This window comes from Opisthocomus hoazin, chromosome 2 (genome assembly GCF_030867145.1).
Source record: "Opisthocomus hoazin isolate bOpiHoa1 chromosome 2, bOpiHoa1.hap1, whole genome shotgun sequence".
NCBI classification, from domain to species: Eukaryota; Metazoa; Chordata; class Aves; order Opisthocomiformes; family Opisthocomidae; genus Opisthocomus; species Opisthocomus hoazin.
This window is the reverse complement of record NC_134415.1, coordinates 43,835,820-43,853,698: the sequence shown is the minus strand read 5'-3', so window position 1 is coordinate 43,853,698 and position 17,879 is coordinate 43,835,820. Positions and strand designations below refer to the sequence as shown.

Sequence of the window (17,879 nt, the reverse complement as noted above, 5' to 3'; positions counted from 1 at the left end):
TTAAGCAAGTACATACACAGAACGACAACACATAAGGCAGAAAAGCCAGAGGGCACAAACTTACCCTAATTCTCCCTGGCCAGTGCATCAGCCTGTTCCCACAGAGCACATGCAGAGAGGATACCAGCAGTGATGTTGACACAGGAAGAGGTGATACTTGGGATATTATAGGGGATGGTGTTCCCACCACAGCTGTTAGCAATACGTCCCGGCTGAGATCTCACAGAACCGGCAGGAGAGGGCTTTGGGGAAGACATGCCCGTGGGTCTGCAGGAGAAAGAAACACCGTCACGAACGTTTAACGTCAAAGTCTTGCCGCCAGACGATCTTATGGCAGGAGCTCTCTGCTATCATCCAGGCCTGCAGCGTGGAGTGGAGTGTGGAAAACTGAGATGTGTTCAGCTGCATAACAAGTAATTGCCCTTTGAGTGCCAGGCCAAGGTTTTTGAAGTGATTTGCAACTCTAAGAACTTCTCTTGACAATAGAAATTGCGGCACCAGACATCAGAAAGGGCCACCAATCCACCTTCCAAAATCTACACCTACTTGTGGAAACTTTCACCAGATCAGCATAGCGCTTTTTCCTCATGACTTACAGTTCAGGCATGATGAAGCTCCCCGCCTACAGAAGCTGGAGCTTTCTGACAGTGGGTCAAAGCAGCCAGTTCAGCCTACACAAACTCATTTAGAGCTCTAGGGAACCTAAACGCGGGCAGCTGCCTGCCTTCCAGGCACAGGCAGGCTTCATCACATCACTTGACCTCCTCCACCTCAACCAACCTAATTTTAGTCACTGGTATGAGAGGGCTTCCACCACGCTCGCAGGAGACCATTTACTTCCCAATAAACTATCCTCTGCAAGGTGGCAGAAAAATCACTGGAATTACAGCATCGCTATTACAGACCAAACAACCCTCTCTCCAACGCAGAGTTTAGCAGGGGCAGACGGGGAGCCGGGTAGCTGTGTGCCAAATGCAATTACCACGGCACACAGAAAAACTCTTCCTTACTCATTGTCATTAAAACACAGGCCCAGTCTGCTGGGCGTCGGTTCAAACTGTTGTGTGACAGCTTCCCTTCTACTTTTGCTGCCATACACACAGCAACACTGCTGCAGATAGACAGAAAGGACAAAATGCTCAGTAACTCACCAGTTAGAAGAGTTTCTTTTTCTTAATTGGTGACTGAGCTAAAGAGACAAATATTGAAGTATCACCTCAAAGTTATGCTACCACAGGGTGAAGGCATAATCCTAGTGGGCAGCGGCCAGGGAGATGGGGATGGTATCCCATTAAGTCTCAAGGGATCGCTAACAGAACAAAGATGGCACCAACAGGGGCTCTGAAACAGCACAGTGACAATACCTTTCTTGCTCCTCTGACCTGCTTCTCTAGTGGAAAACTACTTTGCTCGGGACATGGTAACTCTGGACCTCGTAACAAAAGAAAAAAACCCTTTCCAAGGAGAAAAGACAGGAAAGAGAGAGCAGAAACATACTCACGCCCCCTAACAGTATGATTTCAGGTGGCAAGAAAGAGCAAGTGGTGAGGCACTCTCAAACGCAGCTTGCACTCAAATACTCCAGCTACTGTTTTCACTCACACCCTTAGAGACTCATTACAACGTATGTATTTTTAAATCTTACCTTGCAACGCATGGAGAAGGTGCTTGTGTTGCTCTGGAAGAACTCTGCAGCGAGGAACAGAACCCTTGCTAGGTTTGGGCTATTCAGCTGACAGCAGTAACTGCTGCAGCCATCCAGCTGGCAGCTTAGCAATACGCATACCGTACCCTGAAGTGGTCATTCAGGATCCTGGAATACTTCATTGCAGTGTCTTTCTCATAACGAAACATTGCCATGTGCAGAATGGACTGGGAGCGCATGCTGTGAACAGAAACACACCCAGGCATCGGTGTTGACACTCGCTGCTGCCTGCCAAGCAGCCATCAGCCTTGTGGGACAGAGGCAGGCACACCCCAACTGTACTGCAAAGTCAGGAAAGCTCAGAACTTCTCCTTTCACTCATCTTAAAAAAAGACTCTGTGAAAACATCACAAGGGAAAAAAAAAAACAAATAAGGAAGGGCCATGTCTGGTCTTTTATATAAACAGGTTCCCAACCTCTTCATAGGTGCCACGGGCTGAGGAAGCTCCGGCCCAGAAGCGCCTCAGCTATGTTCAGCAATGTGAGCAATGCCCTCCTCCTTCAGATTTCAAAGCAGGACAAATTATTATTCAGGAACAAAAAATTATGATCCATCTCCTAAACCGGTCACTCAAAGAGACACAAACAATAAACTTAAAAAACTGAAGATCATTTCTCCAAATTCCCAAGAAAACTGTTTCCAGGGTTTCTGTTCTTGTTTAAAATTATTTGAGAGAAACACAAATATAGTTCCCACAGACAAACCACAGAATCACAGAATCACAGAATGGTAGGGCTTGGAAGGGGCCTCTGTGGGTCATCTAGTCCAGCCCTCCTGCCCAAGCAGGGTCACCTACAGTAGGCTGTAGAGGACCTTGTCCAGGTGGGTCTTGAGTATCTCCAGAGAAGGAGACTCCACAACCTCCCTGGGCAGCCTGTTCCAGTGGTCCGTCACCCTCAGAGGGAAGAAGTTCTTCCTCATGTTCAGACGGAACTTCCTCTGCTTCAGTTTGTGTCTTTTGCCCCTTGTCCTGTCGCTGGGCACTACTGAAAAGAGCTTGGCCCCATCCTCCTGACACCCAGCCTTCAGATATTTGTAAGTATATATTAGGTCGCCTCGCAGCCTTCTCTTCTTCAGGCTGAACAAGCCCAGCTCCCTCAGCCTCTCCTCGTAGGAGAGATGTTCCAGTCCCCTCACCATCCTTGTAGCCCTCCACTGGACTCTCTCCAGTAGCTCCTCATCTTTCTTGAAGTGGGGAGCCCATAACTGGAAACAGTACTCCAGATGAGGCCTCACCAGGGCAGTGTAGAGGGGAAGGAGAACCTCCCTTGACCTGCTGGCCTCGACCTGCTGGCCAGACTCCTCCTAATGCATCCCAGGATCCCACTGGCCTTCTTGGCAGCCAGGGCACACTGCTGGCTCATGGTTAACCTGTCATCCACCAGGACACCCAGGTCCCTCTCCGCAGAGCTGCTCTCCAGCAGGTCCACCCCAAGCCTGTACTGATGCATGGGGTTGTTCCTCCCCAGGTGCCTTTGTTGAACCTCATCAGGTTCCTCTCTGCCCAGCTTTCCAGCCTGTCCAGGTCACGCTGAACGGCAGCACAGCCTTCTGGTGTATCTACCACTCCTCCCAGTTTGGTGTCATCAGCAAACTTGCTGAGGGTACATTCTAACTCTTCATCCAGGTCGTTGATGAAGAAGTTAAACAAGGCTGGGCCCACTACTGACCCCTGGGGGACACCACTAGTTACCAGCCTCCAACTAGACTGAGCGCCGCTGATGACGACCCTCTGAGTTCTGCCATTCAGCCAGCTCTCAATCCACCTCACCGACCACTCATCTAGCCCATAATTCCTGAGTTCCCTAGGAGAATATTATGGGAGACTATGTCGAAAGCCTTGCTGAAGTCTAGGTAGACAACATCCACGGCTCTCCCTTCATCTGCCCAGCCAGTCATGTCATCGTAGAAAGCTATCAGATTGGTCAGGCATGATTTCCCCTTGGTGAATCCATGCTGACTACTCCCGATAACCTTCTTCTCCTCCACTTGCTTGTTGATGACCTCCAGGATAAGCTGCTCCATCACCTTTCCCGGGATGGAGGTGAGGCTGACCAGCCTGTAGTTCCCTGGGTCCTCCTTCTTGCCCTTTTTGAAGACTGGAGTGACATTGGCCTTTCTCCAGTCCTTGGGCACCTCTCCTGTCCTCCAGGACCTCTCAAAGATGATGGAGAGTGGCTCAACAATGACATCCGCCAGCTCCCTCAGCACTCATGGGTGCATTCCATCGGGGCCCTTGGATTTGTGGACGTCCAGATCGCTTAAGCGATCCCTCACACAGTCCTCCTCGACCAAGGGAAAGTCATCCTCTCTGTAGGCTTTCTTTCTTACCTCCGGTGCCTGGGATTCCTGAGGGCCTGCCTTGGCACTGAAGACTGAAGCAAAGAAGGCATTCTGTAGCTCTGCCTTCTCTGTATCCTTCGTCACCAGGACACCCGCCTCATTCAGCAGCAGCCCCACATTGTCCCTAGCCTTCCTTTTGCTGCTGATGTCGTTGAAGAAGCCCTTCTTGTTGTTTTTGACATCCCCTGCCAGCTTCAGTTCCAGGTAGGCTTGGGCCTTCCTTGTCACATCCCTGCACGCTCTGACCACATTCCTGTACTCTTCCCAAGTGGCCTGCCCCTCTTTCCACATTCCATGGACCCTTCTCTTCCACCTGATCTCCGCTAGAAGCTCCTTGTTTAACCATGCAGGTCTTCTGCCTCCTTTGCTTGCTTTCTTTCTCAGGGGGATGCACCGCTCCTGACCATAGAGGAAGTGACGTTTAAACAGCAACCAGCAGTCTTGGACCCCCCTGCCTTCGAGAGCCCTGGCCCACGGGATTCCTCCCAGCAGCTCCTTGAAGAGGCCAAAGTTAGCCCTCCTGAGGTCCAAGGTTTTGATCCTGCTTATCGCCCTGCTTCCTCCACGCAGGATCTTGAACTTGACAATTTCATTGTCACTGCAGCCGAGTCTACCTCCAACCTTCACATCCTCCACCAGTCCCTCCTTGTTTGTTAATACAAGGTCTAGCAGAGCGCCTTTCCTTGTTGGTTCCTCCACCACTTGCATCAGAAAGTTATCATCGATGCTCTGTAGGAACCTCCTGGATTGCGCCTGCCTAGCTGTATGGTCTTCCCACCTGATGTCAGGGTGGTTGAAGTCCCCTATGAGAACCAGGGCCTGTGATTGTGAGGCTGCTTGCAGCTGCCTGTAGAAGGCCTCATCAATTTCCTGCTCCTGGTCAGGTGGCCTGTAGTACACACTCACAGTAATGTCACCCTTATGAGCCTGTCCCTTAATTCTAACCCATAAGCTCTCAACTCGTTCCTCATCTGCCCCCAGGCCAAGCTCAATGCATTCCAGTTGCTCCCTCACATATAGAGCAAGTCCACCACCTCTCCTTGTTGGCCTGTCTTTCCTAAAGAGTCTGTAGCCATCCATGACAGCATGCCAGTCATGTGAGTTGTCCCACCACGTTTCTGTGATGGCGACCAAGTCATAGCCGTCCTGCTGTATAATGGCTTCCAGCTCCTCCTGTTTATTGCCCATGCTACGTGCCTTGGTATAGACACACTTGAGCTGGGCTGTCAGTCTCACCCCTGACCCTGGCACGCCAAGCCTGGGCTCATCCCTAGTGAGCTGGGCGATGTCCCCTTCCCCCTTTGAACCTAGTTTAAAGACCTCTCAATGAGCCCCGCCAGCTCGTGGCCAAGAATCCTTTTTCCCCTTTGAGATAGCTGCGATCCGCCTGTTGCCAGCAGGCCCAGTGCTGTGTACACCTCCCTGTGATCAAAGAAGCCAAAATTTGACCGACGGCACCAGTCCCTGAGCCAAGGGGACTGGTGGAGCGGAGGGGCAAATCCTGGGAGTCCAAACCTTGGGGAACAAGGAGTGACCAGGCCCGTGAGCAGTCAATGTTCTGAACTCACCTTGGTGTGTTGAGGGCCACGGCAGTTACAGAGCTTAGGTCATACCATGAAATCGAAGAAATTCAGGGTGGAAGGTACCGCTGGAGATCACCTAACTCAACATCCTACACAAAGTAGGGTCAACTTTGAAGTTAAATTAAACTTTGAAGTCAGATGAAGTTACTTAGGACTGTGCAACCTTCATTCTGGCCTGTCTTGAATTTGTTAGTGATTATTTATCCTGTCTGCATGATTTTTCAAAGATATTTTTGTGCAGATTTTTATAGATAATAATATAGCCTTTGTCCTACAAGATCCCAAAGTGCTTCTCAAGTTATACACATAACTGGCCAAAGCCTACTCCTGCTGAGACCAATAGACATTTTGCCATTGATTTCATTTAGGCCAGGATTTGGCTGTGTAGAAACAGAATACAAGCAATTCTGTATGTCCGTACGGCCTTTAATAAATTCTGGTTTCCCATATGAGCAATAAATCTGCCAGCAGAAGAGTACTACAAAATTTGGTGTCACTAATGTTTCAATACAAACTTTGTGAAGTATCAGTAGGCCGTAACGACAGTTGCTCTAAAAGTATTAATAGCATAATTTAGAACCAGAGATGGATGATGTACTGTACCGTGTGTGTGGATGTGGATGCACGTGTAGAATCTCCATACACGCAGCAAATTATACACGTATTTTTACACCACTTAATAAAAGATCGGCTCTCGTTAGTCGCATAATCTAAAATTCTGGAACATTTTGTCCTACGTCCTACGTCTGCAAAAGTTTTTCATTTAGGAACACACACATTTCTTGTCAATGCTATTTCTACAATCACTTACTTAGAGCAGGGCATACTGTTCTCTGAATTTCTTGTTAAAATGTTTCACTTAATTAAACTTTTACAACCAGTTCTGCTCTATGTCTGATACTTGCTGTAAATTATAAAGAAAAGCCCCTCTGGCATTTATGAGAATTTGGCCGATGAAGACTATAGCAAAAAAGAAAAAGAAACAGTGTCACTAAGCCCGAGATAGTTGCTGATTCCCAGTTATCATCTCCCACACAATTAAATTTAATATAACATTTCTTAGTGTATAAAATAGACTGAAAAAGAGGCCAAAATAGAACTAATAATATTTTAAATGATTATATTGCAAATGTTTCATAAGTGGAGTGAATTGCAGCATCATTTGAGTAATTGTGGCTTTGTCGACATTTCTGTAACTTATTACATGGAAAACAAGGCTCAAATTTGCTGGAACCAGACAGAAAAACAAACCAATAAACAACCAACAGGAAAAGCCATGGGAATTGAAGTTACACCTGGTTGTATGTGCTGATGGGACGTACCTACGCACACATGCAAACACACACACCTTTCCTGTGTCAAAACATTGCCTGAGTTTCAAACGGGTGCTTGAGATGGCCTCTCTGGCGTGGAGATTTAACAACAGATAAGTGCCAGCAAGATCTCATTTCTGAGAGCAATGTTCTGCTTCCAGGCCCTCCCAAAACGTACTGTGGGATGACTGCAAGATGGCTGTCACACTGCTGACAGGATTGAGAGCTTTAATCCAATTGGCGGCGACACTGCTATGAGACTTGGAAATTTCCTCTAACCTCTAACCACAGTTTAGCGTGCAAACTATTGTGTTTGCTCTTGGGAAGCTCCACTCTTGCCAAAGAGAGCCTGTATTTATGCTATTTGGTGTATTTATTATTCAGTTAACCCATTCCTTATAAGTAAATCCTTTTTTAGAATTTATAACCCTCCCAAGAACTATGGATGATGGACAGAAATAAATAGCCATGAGGGAGAAAACAAAAGAAAACAAAACTTTAAATCTCTCTTCTCCCATAACTTTTGTAATTTCTATTGTCCTGCGTTTCACAGGGCTATTAGTCATGACGAAGGGAATCAAGAATCAGACAGTGTCTGAGAAATCTGGTTGTGCTTAAACATTTGTAAAATTCAGGGAAACGAGTTGTGCAATATGACATCAAATCAGGATCAGATGACCCACAGGCTTCAGCTTCCTGGTGAATGAAGGTGAAAGGGCTCTGCAGCCAACATCTTTATTTACCGGGATGCTCAGTAGGACATGTAAACAGGGTTTTTTTATACCTCTTGGTCCCCCGGGCAGGGTGACATACGGAGATTAGTTCTATTCAGAATGAAAACTCCTTATTTTACAGTTCACAGGGGACTGCTCCATCTCATTATCTGAGAATTATTGCTGTATTTGCGACGGCTGAAAGCTCTAAAGAGAAAATGGATTTACTTTACTTTCTAAGAGATACCCACTCTGCTGACAGCTAGACAGGTGTGTGTATACTACTGCACTTGGCAGATTCTGATTTTGGGGCTAATGTAGCTCATCCGAGAAAAATCATTACTGGCAGACCTACTTGGGTAATAGTATTATCTGGCACCAGGGATATCAAAGTTGTGTAGCCCAACTTGCTCTGAGATCTTGCTAGATTGGTGTGGACCAGCTGTGGAGGTGGAAGTGTTATTGCTGCACAAACTCAACACCGGCACTGGGCTCTCCTGTTTCCAGGACCTGAGCTAGCATCTTTGCATCGTGCTGCTCTGTGCTGTAAAAATGTACCTGCTGCCACAAAACTTCTTCGGGTATTTGTAAACTGGTGCTCCATTGCTTCCTGTATGTGCCCAATCATACCATGGGATGAAACCAGACTCTCTGTTTTCACATTAATGAACAAACAACAACCATATTACAGAGTGAACCGCCTGTACCAAAACAGACATGTACACAAAATACCTAGTGTTGTTTGTTAAAGAGTTTATTCTCAAAGAGGCAACATTACTTCAGCTTGAGCATGCCTTTCTCAAGGACTACCTACATAGTATTCCAACAGTTGAAAATAAACCGTAACAGGTGTGTGGACCTCAACAGGTTTTTGATTTTCCACTCAAAAGAAGTCCTGTTTCGTGAGTGAATTCTTCAACATTATTTAAATTCATCTTTAACATGACAATTCATTTAAATGAGGTCTAGGCTTCAGCCTAGGAGACTGAAGGGAAAACTTTTTGATTCCCATCATATTCAGTGATGTCAGTGAAACTTTGACAGTTAACTAAATTTGCAATAACTGAAAGTTAGACAATTTGATGTACAAACAGAAATATCATGGGGAAACAGGGAAGAAAACCCTGTATTTCTGACTCGTAAACTAGCCAGTAGAAAGAAAACCCATCTAAAGTACTTAGCACAGTTTTCTCAAAACTGATACATGCATAAATTTAATTTTCTTAACAGAACATTGGTATTATTACCTGCAGTATTCCAGGAGCCAGATTTCAATATATGTTTATATTTCTATGTTTTTTTTCACTTTTTGATGTTATTTTTCATAATTTATTACTTTTTTCCTTCATATTTTTCTACATGCTCCTTTCCTCTTCTTTTTCTCCCAAAGATATCTATGAAGGTCTTTCTATGTTGGGAAATAGATGTGTTTCCAAGCTATTCTTCAACTGGCTTATGAATGTGACCTGTATCTTAAAACCTGTTTATTCTATGCATTCCATAGCTTTTTTGACTATTTATAATATGTATTGCACATTATTGGCTTGATCCAACACACAGCGAAATCAAAGCAAAGACTTCCCACTGACCTTGACAACTTGCAATAAGCCCTATAGTCCAAGTAAAAGTAGCAGCTGACACAAAAATGCAATAAAGAACTCATTTATTGGCTTATTAAGTTTATTCAAATAACCTAATACAGATTATTTAGTTTTCACTTACAAATTCAGATTCAAACAGTATCTACCTGAAGCTCCAGTACACTGATTGCTGTTATTTTTAAATACATTGTGGTACAAACTTAGTATTTCTCCTCTTCTGCATGTCCATTCAGGTCTTCATGCGCTGCTGTATATTTTCCATAATCTGCTGAAGGCTCAGTTGCTCAGTGGCAAGTTGTTCGTCAATGAATCTTTGCATTTCTTCCCACTTCCTCGAGCCTTGCTCAATGCCTTGAGCATGCGTGTTGGTTCCACTTTTTTTCCGAGGGCTTCTCTGCTTTTTTGGGGCATTTGGTAAAAGGACTGCCAGTCAAACAGCTTGGGCACATCTGTTCTCAGCTCTCCTTGACGAACAGTTATATATGGCTTTATGGTCTCAGCTGTTTGCTCAAACCAACGAAGAAGCTCTGAGATATACTGCAGGAATGCAGTGCAATTTTCTATAGTTAGATCAATTAACCTTTTGGCCTCACTGATTAGCTTTTCTTGGGAATGACTAAGCTGCCCATAGATCTCCTGGAGTTTTTCTTTGACTTGCTTGTTATATTCATTGATTTTCCTCTTAGCAGCTGCAGACCAATATCGGATTTTTTCCTGAGCAGCAGATGAGAGCTCCATGACCTTCTGTTTTCCTTTTCCTTCAACATCAGTTATAAGGTCATCGTATTCCTGGCTGTAGTTTTCCACCAGCTCTCTTGCGTGGTCTGTTAGGCGTGTAACTGAGTCAGCAAGATCTCCAATATACTTGTTGTGCCAATCCACTAGTGCATCTATTAGATTCTTCAGCCATCCTAGTATCTTGTCTTCCACCTCGTAGTATTTCACCGAACATCCAAGTGTAGTTAGATCAAAATATTCCTCCCACAATGCCTTTACATAGAGGAGCAGCTGGCGCAGCTTTTCTGAGAGGTCCTGGAACGTCTTCTGACTAAAATCTTTAAACTGAGAAATGTATTTTTTAACATCTTCTGCCAAGGATCTCAGTTTCTGTGCATAGTCTGAAGCCATTGCATCTTTGTACAGCTGTTGTGTTTGGACTTTGATGTCTTCATCAACCTCATTATTTACAGTTCCAGTAATCCGCCCATTGAGCTGAGCATTATGAGAGCCTGTTAATTCTACTTTCATTCCTCCAAGCTGTGCTGTGCCTTTTATATTGAGAACACTACGTCCCACACGCTGAGACTCAATTTCAGACTGAATCTGAAGTGTTGTGTAACTTGGGAAAGCACATTCACATCTCATAGCTTGGCTGACTTTCAGGTACTTATCATTTCTTCTGCTGTTGGCAGAAAATGTAATAATGAGACCATCAAACCTGAAAATGACGAGAGAATCATGAGTGCCTTCATCGGAGAAACTAGGAGAAGCCCATTTCCAGTTTCCTTTACCAGTGCATGTAAGTGATATGAGTCCTGCATTTACTTCTGTTGTCACATTATTGACTAGATCAGCCTGGCTGAAGAAATCAGCTTGTGGAATATTCAGTCTGTGGGAATATGCCGTTCCACTCCATATCGAAATTTTTCTTTGCAGCTTGACCATTAAATTATTCTGTAGTTCTATTGAATTTTTCGTTGTATATAAGTTTGCTCTAGTTTCAGCTTCACCTTCTACCGAAGTCCCTAAAAATATCACTTCATTGGTGTGATCAACTTGAAGGAACCTGTGGTTGACCTTCATGGAATTTTTAAGGTTCAGCTGCTTCATCTCAGGGGCCAAGAGACATGAATCTGCAATAACACTAAAAACTAGGAAGTCTAATTTGGATGTTGTTTGAGCTGAAAGGGACGTCACAAATTCTGGACTGTTTACAGATGTTGTAGTATTATGAACCTCAGCTTGTGTAGACAGCGTAAAGAATGGAGAGATGACTTTGAAAGCACGAGACAATTTGCCAAACATAGGGACAGTCACAGTATGTGGGATACGTGGAAGCTGGAACTCTGGTATCTTCATGTTAGGAATCTGGAGCTCATTTAGATTTAGCTTTGGAACCAAGAATTCTGGTATTTGAAACTGAGGCATTTGTATTTCTGGGAAAGAAATGTTAGAAAAAGGCACATCTCTCATCTTCAGATCTTTACAATATAAATCAATTGCTGGCAACTGAAATTCACCAGACGTGAGTTTGTCTATTGTTCTCATAATCTGAAGTTTAATCTCATTCAAGTCAATTGTGCAGGAAGGAACTTTAAAGGTATTTAGAACGGTAAATTCTGGGGTAGTAAATTTCACTGGGATTTTCATGTCCTTTAGTCTCTTAATATTTATCTCATAGGAGGGGATATGCAGATCAGTCAGTGGAACAATGAAGTCTGGTGTTCTAAATGTTGCTTCCCGAAGACTTCGGAGACTAACCTCCAAGGCAGGTATAGTGACTATAACAGTTCTGATTTCAGGGACTTTAAATCCTGTTTCAACAAACTGGTTTAAATTTTCAGCCCAATTTTTCAGATCATACTCTTCAGCCAAAGCAACAATTTTCTTAAAAGCTATGTTCCACTGTTCAGAAATGTGTATTACAACAGAATTGTAGAATTGGCTTATCTTCTGAAGATACCACTGGAATTCTTGGGAAATATCCATTTCAGAAATCCTCTCTCGCAGGTCTTCCAGATGTTCATTTACCTTGGCTTTCAAATTAGCAAATGTTGTTGAGTTTATGAGCTCCTTGAACCAGTTAACTATTGCAGCAAGCTTGGTGTCCCTTAGTTGTTCCATGTACTTTGAAATAACGGCTCTAAAATCTCTCAGATACTGTTTCAGTGCTTCTGATTTCTGTGGAAGTTCTAGATTTCTGAGTTCCTCATTTATTTTCTGGGTCATTTCTCGGATTTTGTTATTTGTGTCATCAACAAACTGGCTATAGTCAAAAGACTTGAGCTTTTTAATAACCATGTCAAGGAACTTGTTGACTTCCTTTATCATAATTTCATAATCAAAGGTTTGCACTTTCTTGACAGCATCATCAATAAAAGCAACAGCTTTATCAAAGCATGACTTCACATCAATATTTTTCAGGTAGATGGTCAGTTTCTGTACAGTTTCTTTTATTCTGTACTGGTTAAGCAGGTCTATCACTCTGTCCATTAAAAAATATAACTGCTTATCAATTTCATAATTTACCATCAATTTGTGCATATGACCTCGGAAAGTAATGGAAAACAAATCATCACTGTATCTGCCAGATACCTGATTGGTAGCCTGTAGGTAAGAAGAATCCAACTTCAGATTTGATTTTCCTTCTAAAACTCGTCTCTTTTCATTGTACGAGCTTGACAGAGGGTCAATGCTTCTTGCAAAGACAGAAGCCACTTCCAGCTGTCCTTCCATCTTGACGTTATTGATAGTTACATTATTTGTCTTTTCAGAAACAATATCACCGGAAAATGAAAGCTGAGGACCCAGAGTACTGGATGCCATCAGTGACACGGTGTAGTTTGCAACTGGACTAGAATCATAACTCTTTGTCCTGGCCAACTTAAAATTTGATGTTAAGAGTCTGTGCTTCAGGTGATTTTCATATGCACAGGTGAATCCATTTCTACTGTATGATGCTTCTCCAGAACCTGAAATAGAAAAAAGAAGACAAAGGATAACAGTGTAATTTATACCTTTTTGTCTTTAAGACTTTGTCTGATGCCACTAAGCTTTTATCTTACTGCTTCAATTGCTATTACTGTTATACCATTTTGCTTTAGAGGCCAAAATATTTTGGTAAATCCTGAATATTTCTATAAAAATTGTTATTATTTTGATACTTGGGGTTAAAATTTTGAACTATGAATAAATTACATCTCTACACTACTCTACTGACCACACTTATGTGAAACAGCACGAAGTTACATTGTTATTTAAACTTCAATTGAGAAGATGGACTCTCAAAAATAACACATATCTAACATGCCTGTTTTTTAATGTTTTCTTTATCGTGCTTCATTTATGGTGGGGAGTTTAGGAAAGACTGAAGCTAGCTTCTCCTTTTGCAATTTGAGAACTCAAACTGCAATTTGAGAGGAACTAACTTAAAAATATCAGTTTTAAGACCTATCCAGTCTGAATCTGGGGTAACTGCTATGTAGTTATGGCAGTATATGGACATATATAAATGATAAAAAAAATTATTTATATATATATAAAAAGGCAAGAAATAACCTGTGGTCATACCTACACATACACCTGCACACTTGATTTTGAAAACACTTGACTTGTCAGATATAAATTGTTTACAGAATCACTCCTTCAGTTTTGAAGGACTTTTTCTTCAGTAGGGAATATCTAGGAAAATACGGACCTTAAAAGTCTTTATTGAATTAATTTGACTTCACTTTTTTTGCCTGAATAAACAGATTCACATAATATCTTTTAAAAAAAAGAAAGTGATTAGAATTATACAACACTTTAAATAAGGAACAGGAAAATGAATGTGCTGTACCTGATACATGGAAAATAAAGTCATTAAAATAATTTTGCCAACGTTGCAGTATTAGCACACATTCTTACCTTTCACACTGTAGGAAAGTAGCTCAAAAATCGAATCAGCTTTCGTGGTATAAGTAGTTCTTATGCTGGATGCCTTCTCTGTGGTGCTATTAGCCAAAGTGTACGCTGCGGTCCAGTTGTAGTAGTTGCTGTACACATTAGCAGCGACCTCTAAAGTGTCAAGTAAAGGCACATGTAGAGGATAGGATTCTGGAACAGTAAATGTTGGGATTCTGTGTTCCTGAGATGGCACACTTATTCCCATTGACTCCATTACCAGAGGAGGTGTTTTAACAGTCTGTGGCACCCTTCTGTCATGGGATGATCTTCCACCAAATGGCAATGGGATATTAATTAGAAAACTGTTTTTATTTAAGCTGTATCTGGTCCGGTCTTCACTAGAAAACAAAAGTGACTCTGTTAGAAACTCTAAGTCCAAGAAGCATATACAGAAATTTCCATGATTCCTACTATTCCCACGATACTGAGCTTACTTACATGCTTATATCAATGCCCTGATGTTAGGTTTAGAGAGAAATGTAATGACCATCTATTATTATCAGCATTTTTAAAGCACTCATCTACCAGAATTTACTGAAAGCACTTTGATATCAGTGAATTCTGTCAAAGTTTTTTCCCCTTATTTCATAATCAAAGAGATTCATAGGTCAAGTAGTCCAGAAACACATTCATTCTGTAAGACCTTGCCTTGGAATTCAAAGGTTCCTGATTCTTTGTTCAGAGCTTAACTTCAGCTCACAGGTGGAGAGTGCCATTCCAGGGGCTAATATACAATGGTTATGAATCTTGTATTTGATTTTCTACTCTGAAAATCCAAATCTGCTTTCTGAACATTAATGAAAAGATGTATTGACACGAAAATGATCCTCAAAATGAAGGAATCTGAATGAAAATAACTGACACATAGGAAAAAAAAATACTCCAAAAATACTGCTGCACTTGTGCAATGTGGCATGTCAAGTATCAGAAAAAGGGGATTATATTGTTCTTTAAAAAAGTGATGTAGTCTTATAGAAATGCAGAAGAAGTCTTATTAGCATTAGAAGTTATAAGAACCTGAATTATAAAGAATTTATCTTTATGATGATAAGTGTTTCAAAAGTTTCATCCAAATACTCAGGATTTGTTTTATTCTGAATAAAAATAAATACAATCTAACCATTTTAGCAGGAGCTAGGACTGGAAAAAACAGATCATCGGCTGAAAAGCTTGTGGGGGAAAAGTGTAATTATGAAAAGGCAAAACAGGAGGAAACGTGGCCTTAATTTGTGCATGAACAATAAGCTGGCAAAGATGCTTTTCTTGTTTGCCTAACCGGTCTTTTACATCACAAAATCTTCTTTTTTACACTTAGAGCTACATCCTAAGATGAAAATCATGGAAACACTTTTGAAATTTGTTCCTTTACATCAAATGGTTAAAAAAATCAACATCACAGAGCAGCAGAAATTCCTATTATTATTATTAAATGTGCAGTGCTGATAAGAACACAGAGGAAAAAGCAGTTTTTTCCTTGTTTATACTTAGCTTAGGAATACACTGGAAGCAATACAGTTGTGTGTCGTTAACATCCAGTTTCGTATTACCACAGTGAAAGACAATACATGGAAAAATAGCACTAAGAAAGATAAAATGCCAGACTGTTCTCCATCTGTTTTTGCAATCCAACCTTACACTAGCTTCTGCTGTCCTTTACATCTGTTTCAGCCATCGATGTGTCCCCAGCTCATGACTAAACTATACAGACATGTTTCTACTTATCACAGTGGTAGCTGTGGATATATTCTGAAGATACTACCAAACAACACTGTTCCTTGAATTCTTATGCATAGGCAGAGCAGCAATGTGCTATGAACACTAAATGGCAAGAACAATATGTGCTAGGAACTGTAATGAGAGCAAATCTTGGCAGGTGCACGAGTATTTTAGTCTAGATCTACTCTGGCTGACTTATCGTCTAATTTCCTAGAAATAGAAGAAATACACTATTTATCTGCCTTCCAGTATCCCTTTTTGCTTGTCAAATACTACTTTTTAGACATTTTTAACACATTGGATGATTTCTATCAAATTTGACAGAAGGCTAAAAGCCCCAGGGGTAACTACTTTCATGCAAGTTCTGTGAAACTCTCTATTAGCTGGAGGGGATGGGCCCAAACTAGTGCAAGCATCCAGTCCATATGTGTACAACCACGGCACGTGCTGCCTCTGAGCAGGTGACAGATGGAGTCAGACATGGGAAGAGGTCAGTGTACTATACTGGTGGAGGTCATCCAGTATGCGTAGGGGAACAGGAAGAAATGTCCAATAGGACTACACAGGAAAAAGTAGAGTTATTAGGATTATGGCCAAAGACAAAGTGTCTGTGGGGGTGCAGGACACAAATCTACGGGAAACCTGGCTTCATTAGTGGCTTAAAGTAAAGATTGTTGAACGCTGTATTTTTGTTCCGTTCTCATTACTACATAACACAATACTTCAGGATATATTCGTATACTGCAGGAGTGATTGCTGTAAAGTCCAATCTGTATTAAAGACACGCATTATTTCCTCCATATAATTTCATGTCTCTGGTCTTAAAATTCTTGGTTATGATTCCAATTTTAAGCTAATATTTATAGCAATTCCACGCTGTTTTATAAAACAAAGTAAATTAAAATAACACAAAAATACGAATAAATACCTATTTTCAGTTTCCTGTGTGACTATCCTAATTTATCTCCCTACCTTTTCAGGAAGAGTTCTTCAGGAATGGTGATAACAGGCAGGTTAATTTTCTGAATGTTCAGTTCCTGCAGTCCACTTAGTTTGTCTTGCAGAATCTGGGCATAGGGGACATCTCTTGATGCCTTTTGCAGCCAGGTGTTGGTTGCCTGCAATGAGGAGACAAGACTTTCAAAGTAAATAACAAGTTTTAGGACTTCCCAGGAAGTTATCTGAAAGCCATTGTAGCTATCCATATACTGAGCACTACGCATCTGATAAAGTGACTGGTTCAATCGAAGTTGGAAATATACATCTTATTCAATCTGATGAATGCTCTTACAAGTAGTTGCCATTTTGACACCCATGGGGGAGGTGAGAATTCACGAGAGCTATGTGGTCAAGCTGTAATATCTACTGTAGGCTGAAACATACCACAATAAATTGTGACACAATATGTCGCAGTGTCATATTAGTATGAGCCACCTTCTGATCCAGCAGTTCATTGGCATGCTTCTCTAAAGGTTTTGAGTAGTCTGAAAAGTCAACTGCAAAGCCAGAAGACATTTTTTTCACAGCAGCACTGGCACCTGAACGCCACTCTAGCTCAACTTTCTCAGAATCTGAAAAACATGAATTTAAAAGAAATGGGTAAAATTAGTAATATGCTTATTCTATTTAGGGATATACTACAAACTAATGCAATAAGATGTTTAAATTCATAGGATGTATGTGTGGATCACGTTTTTGCCCCTACCATATCTGACAAGAAGTCTTTCTGAAATTGAGTTTCCATGAGTTGTTGCAGCTGAGCTCAGCTGAAGATATCCTTCAGTTGGTGAATAATTAACCTTTGCTTCAGTTCTAAGTTCAGTTTGCAGGGGAGGAATAGAAATGGTGCCCCTTAACATTGCCTCTTCTATTCCAGCGTATCTGTGACAGCAGAAAGTAAATGTGAATACAAAACATCTCACTCTACTTTTTCACTTATGTTTCAGGAGAAATTTCAGCATTTAAATCTACAGTAAAGGCATAATAGATACTATAAAAAAATAGATTGAATCAAGCTTGTAAATTTGTTCCAATTCAATGAATGTTTTCAGCTTCTGCTAGTTACTTTGGGAAATCTATGGTAAATTATTATAACGTGCACAGATGCACACAATAATAATTCTGTATTAATTTCATAATACTGAAATGGATGAAAATATATACCTGTCTTGGTAAAGTTGTACCTGAACCAAATTCTGAACTACTGGCTCAAGCTGAATTGCCTACTAAGGATACGGCC

General features: G+C 41.7%; 1 protein-coding gene across 1 annotated transcript in view; it reads right to left on the bottom strand.

The window, feature by feature from the left end:
- Nucleotides 1–8,403: 8,403 nt before the first annotated feature.
- LOC142364612 (apolipoprotein B-100-like) overlaps nt 8,404–17,879 on the bottom strand; it is a 90,253-nt gene continuing 80,777 nt past the window's right edge. Inside the window, 6 exon segments of the mRNA XM_075444490.1 lie at nt 8,404–9,619; nt 9,622–12,951; nt 13,886–14,262; nt 16,613–16,758; nt 17,024–17,211; nt 17,346–17,521. Coding sequence (XP_075300605.1) covers nt 9,489–9,619; nt 9,622–12,951; nt 13,886–14,262; nt 16,613–16,758; nt 17,024–17,211; nt 17,346–17,521 — 4,348 coding nt within the window. The 3' untranslated portion in view covers nt 8,404–9,488.